The 9,560-nt window shown below is 50.9% G+C and overlaps 1 protein-coding gene across 2 annotated transcripts; it reads right to left on the bottom strand.

Annotated features, from left to right (window-relative positions):
* Nucleotides 1-2,488: 2,488 nt before the first annotated feature.
* On the bottom strand, nt 2,489-8,975 carry RPUSD3 (RNA pseudouridine synthase D3). 2 transcript variants are annotated; one of them, XM_001491328.5, is made up of 9 exons: nt 8,832-8,975; nt 8,375-8,514; nt 7,433-7,477; nt 7,198-7,297; nt 6,371-6,478; nt 6,206-6,290; nt 5,852-5,975; nt 3,700-3,839; nt 2,489-2,919 (listed from the first exon to the last, which is right to left on the bottom strand). In XM_001491328.5, the coding sequence occupies exons 1-9, from the start codon at nt 8,954-8,956 to the stop codon at nt 2,728-2,730; spliced, it is 1,059 nt and encodes a 352-aa protein (XP_001491378.3). In that variant the 5' UTR covers nt 8,957-8,975; the 3' UTR covers nt 2,489-2,727. The 2 variants fall into 2 exon arrangements, with proteins under 2 accessions (XP_001491378.3, XP_070094591.1); XM_070238490.1 differs by lacking the exon at nt 7,433-7,477.
* Nucleotides 8,976-9,560: the final 585 nt, after the last annotated feature.

Below are 9,560 nucleotides of genomic sequence, written 5' to 3'. Positions count from 1 at the left end.
TCCTAGGCTTGGCTCCATTTCTATTGGAGGGTGAAGAGAGTGTAGGCTGGGGCCCTGTACCCCAAGGTCCAGAACGAGAGCTAGAGGCCACCAGCAACTCGTCCACAAAGCAAGAATTCCCAGCTAGTGACAGACATGGGTTTCCTGTTCAGAGACTCCCTTGGCATCTCTGATCTTTGGGTCGGGGATAAGCCTCACTTTACAGATGAGGAAACTGAGTCTGAATGAGGAGACATGTCTTACGCAAGATCACGTGGCAGTGAGCAAAAGGCTAGGACACATTGCCAGAACTGCTGACCACTGGGAGTGCCCCCAACCTCCAAGCCCAGAGGAGCTGGGCTGATAGCAGAATGACATCTAATGGGCACAAGATTTACAACATGAGACAGGAGTAAGGGTGGGCCTTGCCTAAACCCCAGCCCTTCTCTAGAGGGAGCAGGTCTGTCCCTTCCTCAGCAAGGGGCCAAGGTCACCTAAAAAGGAAATATCCAACAAGCCACACCCATCTGAAAACGTTTGGTAGTTCTTAGTCGTAATGGGTTGAATAGTGCCCCCTCTCCCCCCAAAATATGTCTACCTGTGAATATGACTATTTGGAAAAAGGGTCTTTGTAGATGTAATTAAGTTAAAGATCTTGAGAGGAGATCATCCTAGATTATCCAGGTGGGCCCTAAATCCAATGACAAGTGTCCTTATAAGAGTCAGGAGAGGACACAAACACGAGGCGAAGGCCCTGTGAAGATGGAGGCAGAGACTGGAGTGATGCGTCCATAAGCCAGGGAACACCTGGAGCCACGAGAAGCTGAAAGAGGCATGGAGGGATCCTCCCCCAGAGCCTCCAGAGAGCGCACGGCCCTGCGGACACCTTGAGCTCGGACTTCTGGCCTCCAGAACTGGGAGAGGGTCACCTTCTGTTTTTAAGCCCCCCAGGCTGTCTTACTTTCTTACGGCAGCCCTGGGAAACTAAGGCGCTAGTCAAATGAAGACACTAAACTCTGATCCAGAAATTCTTGCATAACTGAACCAGGAAATGCGTACACGCAGGCGCACAGCACATCGTGGTAACAGCTGAGTGACCTAACTGTCCATGGACAGTGGAATGGCTAAACTGAGGCGCATTCCAGTGCCGGAATTCACACTCCACGCCATACAACACAGACGCCTTGCACAGTGTGGTGCAAGAGCAGATCATGAAAGAATATTTACAGCCCAGTTCCATTTATAGAAACTGCAGAAACAGGCAAAATGAAATATATTGTTTAGGGATGCATATGTATGGAGTAAAACTTACCACAAAAGACAAGCAAGGAAAGGATTCTCCCAAGTCAGGGCAGTGGTTTCCAATCTAGACTGAACAAGAGAACCCCTCTGGGAGCTTTTCAAAAAGGTTGATGCCCGGGTCTCCATCCCAGACTGATTAAACCAGTATCCTTGGGGTGCAGAACCGTGGGGAGGCACGGGGATGTTTCTAAGCTTCCTGAGGGGCTGGGTAGGGGTTTCTAACGTGGGACCAGGGTTGAGAACTGCTGCTGTACAAGGAAGGAGAGGGGTGTTTCTATCTCGTGCCCAAGAGGTGGTTATATGGCTGTCACCTTATAATTACAGTCATGCGCTGATGAACGATGGGGACACCTGAGAAATGCATCATTGTGTGGACCTCATAGCGTGTACCTACACAAACCTAGATGGTATAGCTATTATACACCTAGGCTGTATGGCACTAACCTCATGGGACCACTATCATATATGCGGTCCATCACTGACTGAAACATTGTTATGTGGCTGTATTCTTTAAATCATAGCGATGTTTTGTGCACTCTTTGTATGTTTGATATATTTCACAGTTTTTTAAAGTAAAAGATATAGCATCTTTGCTTAAATGAGGTACCTAGAGTGGTCAAATTCATAGAGACAAAGGAGAATGGTGGCTACTAGGCGCTGAGAGGAAGGCAAATGGGTAGTCACTTGGGAAAGGTGAAAAAAGTTCTGGAGATGGATGGTGGTGATGGCACACAACAGTGTGAATGTGCTTAATGCCACTGAACTGTACACTTTAAAATGGTTACGATGGTAAATTGTGTTAGGTGTGTTTTACCACAATAAAAAAAAAAAATCTGGGGCCGGCCCGGTGGCGCAGCAGTTAAGTTCGCATGTTCCACTTCTCGGCGGCCCAGGGTTCACCGGTTCAGATCCCGGGTGCAGACATGGGACCGCGTGGCAAGCCATGCTGTGGTAGGCGTCCCACATATAAAAAGTAGAGGAAGATGGGCACGGATGTTAGCTCAGGGCCAGGCTTCCTCAGCAAAAAGAGGAGGACTGGCAGTAGTTAGCTCAGGGCTAATCTTCCTCAAAAAAAAAAAAATCTAACATTCCTCCTAGTTAGAATTGAGACAGAAATGGCCAAATAAAAGGACCCACACACTGAACTCAGCAGGAAGCACAGTCCATGATAAACATTTACTTTCTCAGCAAATCCTCAAAACCATACTATGAGGTAGTTACTTTTATTATCTCAAGTCCAGACAGGTGAAGTGATTTGTCCAACGCTACACAGCAGGTGGCCTAGCCAGGATTTGCTCTTAGATTTGTCCAACTACACAGCCTAGGATCTTAAGCCATGGCCTTAGTGCACATTGAGTACTGACCTCATTCTCCTCCGGCCACCCTCCCCCCAGCCCCCACTGCTTTCCAGTGAAAACAGAAGAAGGGACAGCAAGAACATGAGGACTATTGCTGGCCAAGTCCCAGGCACTGTAGGGTCCTGGAGAAATAAGGGGGAAGGGGTGCCAGAAGCTCGAGGGGGGCGTCCCTGGGCCTGGCACCTGGGAGGTGGAGACGATGCAGGTGGAGGTGCAAGGGCAGCCGGGTGGCCTGGGAGGGGCTCAGGTGGAGGCGTCTGAGGAGGGCTTCGTCTAGGACCTGGGGTGGGAGAGACATGTCAGCGTTCAGCCAGGTGAGTCCAACTAGCTGAGCACCAGCTCCAACCAAAATGGCAGTGAGGCAAGTACTTCTTCCCTCCTTCCATGTCCGTCGTTGTCATTCATTTCCTCGTTACACGTACACACTCATGCACACTCACACCACGGGAGAGACTGGCTGGGGCTTCACATCAGTTTCTACCTGGACACACAGCTAAACTACATTTCCCAGGCCCCCTGCAGTTTGGTGAGGCCAGGTGATTGGGTACCAGCCAACGGAACAGGAGTGCAAGTATGTATGCCACTTCCAGACTTGGCCCACGGAAACCTCCCATGTGAGCCTGCACTGTCCCTCATCTGCTGGCTGGACAGCAGCAGCCTGGGAGCCTGAGTGACGGGAGCAAAGCCCACCCTACCCCACCCCGGCCCCCATTAACTGGACTTAACATGGAGAGAATTGATTGTGTTAAGACTCTGATACTTTGGGGTTACTCCGTTAGAGCAGATAGTTATCCTAATATACACACAACCTCTTCTACCCCTTGTACCAAAAGAACAGTGGACTTATAAGCTGCTCAACTCCCTTATTGAACAGGCGGGCAAAATGAGGCCCAAGAGAGGGGGTATCACTTGCTCAAGGCCACACAGCATGACAGGGCTCCAGATAGCCTTGGAAGCCAAGAGGCCTGCCTCCCAGTCCCAAGCTGCATGGCTCCTGTCTGGAGATGCTGCCCACCCTCACCCCCACCCCTGAAGGCAGCAGGCACGCAGGTTTGGGTACCTGTCTTTGGGTCTTGGTGCTGGCAGCTGGCAACAGAAAGCGCTGGCCCAGGACAGTGCCCACGCGGGCAGAGTATGTGTGGTCCCCAAGAACAGGGCAGAGCTCCAGTACCATGTGCACCTGTAGCTGACTGGGGAACGCTGGGAGACAGAGGAGACAAGACAGATAGTGAGCAGCTGCTCCTCCTGTCCCAGCCAGTGTAGTCCGTCTTACTTTCCCCTGGGGAAACACCACCCCCCAGGTTCAGATCGTGGGGTTTCAGTGAGGTCAATGCCACCACCCCTGCGTCCAGAGCAGGGCACATGACAGGTCAGGACAGTCATAGCTGTCAATCCACCTGGCCTATGGGATTTGCTCATGAAGAGATGCAACCCTGAGTTTATCGTTGCAGCTCCTGGGAAGAAGGAATACTCTCTCCTGGTGGGGGGCGAGCTTGGAGCTGCTGGAGCACCTGGCCGTCTCTGCCTTCACTAGGGGAGCACCTGTGCGAACAAGAAGCCAACACGCAGGAGGCAAGAAGCAAGACATGGCTTCCTGATGGCATCCTCCGAGCCTGTGGATCCAGCCATGCCTGAACTTTAAGTTACGTGAGCCAACAAGTTCCCTTTTATGATTTTCACCAACTTGAACTGACTTTGGGGAAACTTACAACCAAAAGTACCTTGACAAATACAGAAATGGAGGGCATGTGCTAGGCACAGTATGAAATGCTTCACATATGTAAACTTAGTTAATCCTTCTGACAGCCCTATAAGGTGGGTCCTGTCATCATGCCCATTTTACAGGTAGGAAAACCAAAGCTCAAAAGAAGTGACTTGCCCACCACCATAAGCTGGGATGCAAACCCAGGAGCTGTACTCGCTTCCATGTCTGGCTGTCTGGTGGACTGGATAATCTAAACCCCTCCTGCTACAGACCACCGACTGGAAGATACTAGAAGAATAAGTCATCCTTTCAGAACACAGCTGGGCATATAGGGAAGTAAGGTCCCCAAGACCAAAAAACAGACAGGAAAACAAATCCAGAGCACACGAGAGCCAGTGTTTCACCTACTCTAGAGGTGCTGCCAATTCTGGTGTCCAGGGGGCTTGGGTTTAAGTAGCTACCTAGGGGACAGGGACAAGGCCTTGGTGCCCAAATGAAACCCTAGGAGGGCCACATCTTCAGAGAAAGGGCAGGCCAGGAGAAAAAGCCAGCCACCAATGAAGGCAGATGATCACCCTGGGTCTGGATGAGGGGAATGAAAAAGGCTTCCCCTGAGATTTCACGGGCATGAGCCTGCTCTCACACTGGTTGGGGCTCTAACAGTACTTGAGGGATCTGTGAACTTGCAACTGAGCCGCTGATATCTAGAGAGGGGAACCACAGAGCAATCAGGAAACAATCCACCAAGTGTGAGAGTCAGCATGAAACATAATAGGATTAGACCTTCCAGAATTTCAGACAAGGGAATTATAGATATACAATACAGTGTGTTTAAAATGATTAAAGACAAAAAAGAACAAATATGAGAAAAAACCAGATATCATATTTTTTAAAAGGCAGTTTGCATTTGTAAAAGAACCAAACAGAATTTCTAGAAGTGAAAAATACAGTTAAAGGACAGGTTAAACTGGCAGATTAAAAATCCAAATGAAGAGAACATTACTCAACTGGAGGATCTAAAGGAATTAGTCAGAAAGCAGCAGAGATAAAGAAACAAAAGTATGAAAGCAAAGTTGAGACATAGCGAGTAGAAGGAAAAGGTAAGACATGTCTGTTACGCATTCAGAAGGAGGAGAGCGAAAATGCCAGAAGCACGACATGTGAAGAGAGAAAGCATTTTCCAGGGTGGATGAAATATATTAATCTTCATATTCAAGACGCAAAGTGAATTGAAAGCAAGATAAATAAAACTAAACCCGCACACCTAGATTCATCATAGTGAAACTACAGAACACCAAAGACAAAGAGAAGGTCCTGAGACCAGGAAGAGAAAAGATTGACGAGTTGCAAAGGAACGGCCGTCAGACTTACAGCAGAACACTGCCTCCTCCCGCTGGGCTGCTCACGTGCTCCCCCGGCTGCCGCTACCACCCCCCCCTTCCTCCCACCCCCTTGCCTCCTCCAGCCAAATACAGTTGTAAAGGCTGAGCTGGGGCTCCAGACCCACCTGTCAGTGGCTGCAGCTGGACCAGGGCACAGCCAGAGCCTGTGGCCACCACACGGAAGTGACTGAGGGTCCTCTTAACACCTTCCAGGATGTCCTTTCGGGAGGGAGACTTCACTGGAACTACCTGTGGTGTCAGCCCCCAAGAATGAACAAGCTTTGCACACGCCTAGGAGCTACACCCAGACCCTCCCTGCTCCCAACAGACGAAGGACAGGGCCACAGTATAGGCAGTAGTCCCTTGCTTGTTTTAGGGGACAGGAGAGCCAGCCATCCCAAGTCCACCCCCTTGACTCCTCTGTAGGGGTAATATGTCTGGAAAGTCCCTTCCTCTATCCCACTCAGACCCTGACTCACAAGATCAACGCCGTCAGTGTGTTCCAGCTTCAGAGCTGCTTGGATCTTCCCCTCAGATGTAGCTGGGATCCCGTCAGTGACAGCACTGAGGAAGAGGCAGGAAGAGGTCACAGAGCGGCTTGTGGGACCTCCCCACAGCCGCGGAAGCCTCCCAGCCCCTCTCACCAATAGGTGGCCGTGGGTCTCTGGGATCTCCGTGAGTGGATGAAGAACTTCTGGAGACGGCTTGCTGTCTGGGGACAAGTGGAGAGAAGTACAAGCCCAGAGGTCTCCCTGGAGGAAGGGACAAATCACAAAAGTTAAAGTCCCTTGGGCTCACCCACAAAAAAGGGAGATCCCTAGGAACGAACACTGACATGCTTAAGGCCAAGCAGTAACACGAGAACTCTAACCCGGACCTCCTCCAGGGAAGCCAGGCTTCCTCATGGTTGATGGTAAGACTACGTAGCTGAATGTGTTTCCCATTCTTCCTTGGCCTCCAGGGAGCTCAGAGCCAAAGGCCATAACAATTACCACCAACTGCTGAATGTCCACCATGTGCCAGGCACAACACTAGGAATTTTACATATATGAGCTCTTAAATAATTAAATTCCCCCTAAACAAGTCCATGAGTTTGTGGAATCGCAGAAATACCATCAATACCTCAAGTACCATCTCTGATGGATGGCAGTTAGGGGAAAGAACGTGATGGACCAGCTCCCAGCACCTGCCACGAGGACAGGACTGGAGAAGTGACCGCACCCTGCGCACAGGGTTCTCAGCTCTATTGCAGGAGACAGGGAACGAGGCTCAGTGAGGTGTCGCACTTCACTCAAGGTCACAGTTTGTGCCTGGGGATCTGCCCCCAGATCTGGCCACTCCCTCCTTTCCTTGTGTCCTATCTCCAGGATCCCAAGCCAGCCGGTGGACAATGTCTGGGCTTATTCCCAAGCAGCTGTTCCCCACCCTGGGGGATGCCTCTCCTACCTGCCTATCACCCCCCACCACTTACTTCCCAGACGCGTGGACAAGCTGGAGCTCCTGCCCCCCAAGCCCCAGGCCCTGGCTCAGCTCTGGCAGCACCGAGAGCAACGTCAGCTCCCCTGGTTTTCCTGAAAAAAGAGAAGGAGAAGTACAAGTTGCTCCCAGTGGCTTGTGGCTTCATCCCACTTTTCCCTTCTCTTCACTATTCCCTCCCTCAGAGACATCCAACCCCCTTTCACTGCTTCCCCTTCCCCTGCCCATACCTGTCACTGGCAGACCCTGTGGCTTGTTCAACGTCACTAGAGGTCCTGAAACATATATTACACGAACATCATCGGCAGCAAAAGCAGCAGAGTTTACTAAGCACTTTCTCAATTCATCTTATCGTGTGGCCCCACTACACCTCTCGGACATGAGTTATCAACCATACCCTAAACTGAGTTTCTTTCTGTCCGTTGCATACGCTAAGCTTGCTGCCACCTCAGGGCCTTTGCACTTGCTGTTTCCTCTGTCTCAGATTTCACACGTCTGGCTCCTTTATATCATCCTGACTCAAATGTCACCACCACAGAGAGGCCTGAATCCCCAATCTAATGTCTGCCCCCCTCCTATACTTCCTCACCATCATAACACCCTGTTTTATTCACAGCACTGATCACTAGTAAATACCTCGTTCATTTATTTCCTGGTTAATCCGTATTTCTCACTAAAATGTTGGTTCCCTGAGGGCAGAAACCATATGTATCTTCTTCAGCACTATACAGCCATGCCTAGAACAGTCCCTGAAACATAGCCTATGCTCAATACAAAGTTGAGAAAATCAATAAATCACTGAATGGAGAGTGAGGCTCAGAGAAATTGTATTTTCCTAAAGCCACACAGCAAGCTGATCACAGAGCCTAGATATGACTCCAAAGCTTGTGTTTTGTCCATTACTAAACATTGTATTATAGCAATTCCCATTAAGGGACGCCTACTATGCGCAAGGCTCGCCAGCTGTTTACACCCTCCCACCCCACCCCCACCCCATGCAGCTGAGGTTCAGAGAGATTATGTAGCTGGTACGAGCTCACGCAGCTCGTGGGAGGCAGAACCAGGGTCTGACCCCAAAAGCTTTAGGAGAGAGCCCAGCCAGGCCCCCAGGAGCTCGGGTGAGGGCTGCCCCCCTTCCCGGTCTCCGCGCAGCTGTCACGCCCACCCGTTACCTTTCTGGTCCACCACGGCTGCCCTCAGCACATCGACCAGCTCCTCCCGACTGAGGTTCTCCGGCCGCAGCAGCCCCCGGAAGGGCTGCTCCTCCAGCGGCCCCGATCTTTTGCTGGGGCCTCGGGGTTGCAGGTGATGCCTGGAAAAGGTGGAGTAAACAACGGGGGAATCACTGCTTCCCGAGGTGCCGCCCACTCTCATCTCTACACACCTCTCCCCAAACCCTGCCGCCTCCTACACTTGCCTCAGAATGCGTAGGCTGAGCTTCTCGAAAACTCAGGTTCGACCGGTCCCATTTTACAGAGGAGATAACTGAGGCTCAGAGAGGCCGAGTGACTAGTTCAGGGTCACACAGCAGAGCTGGGATTAGAACCCATATCTGCCTAACTCCAGATCCCGCACACACCCTCCCCTGGCCCCATTCTCCCTCCCACACGAAGGGGGGCGCGTAATCACCGGCCCTCGGTGCCAAAGTCTGCGGTCTTGGGCGCTGCGCAGAGCCCTGGACCCCGCCACCAGCCACCCCAGACACGGCCCAAAACACGCCGGCCACCCATCTCCTGTGCGAGGACAGCGCGCATGTGCAGAAGGGCAGCCCCGCCCATAGCACGCTCATTGGTCGTATTGACTGTCAATCGGAGTAGCGGGGCTCTCGGCCGTGAGAAGGCGGAGCTTTGCCGTCGCCCTGGAGGGAAATGCTTAAATTCTTGTCTGTACTTTGGAGAAACTAAGGCACAGAGTTTACTCTACTCGGCCTCAGAGAACCTGTCTTAGGACAAAACCAGGACAAAAGGTCAAGGTTTCCTGATACCATTTGCCATTTTAGGAGCCTTCTGACTTCGGAAAACCACCGCTGTGCACGATTTTGTAAAGCAAATAGGAAAAAAAAAATCCACATTCATTGGTCCAGTAAATCTGCTTGGAAGAACACAGCCGGGTGCATAATTCAAAAGGAAAAAAAGGCCAGAGGCAGAAAGAGGTTCACTACAGCATTATTTATTAAAGCAAAAAGAAAACATCTCAAAACTGGAAACAAATTGTCTTGTGATTAGATCTATAGGGGAAATATATCTAACATATCACCCATTCAACATTTTTTGAATGCTAACTCTATGCCAGACCTTGGCACCCGGGAACTGGAAACAGATCAACAAGAATCGGGCCCCATCCGCAAGAAGTTCATCG

This window comes from Equus caballus, chromosome 16 (assembly GCF_041296265.1).
Source record: "Equus caballus isolate H_3958 breed thoroughbred chromosome 16, TB-T2T, whole genome shotgun sequence".
In the NCBI taxonomy this organism is placed as follows: Eukaryota; Metazoa; Chordata; class Mammalia; order Perissodactyla; family Equidae; genus Equus; species Equus caballus.
The sequence above is the reverse complement of the archived record's forward strand: the minus strand, read 5'-3'. Positions and strand labels throughout refer to the sequence as shown.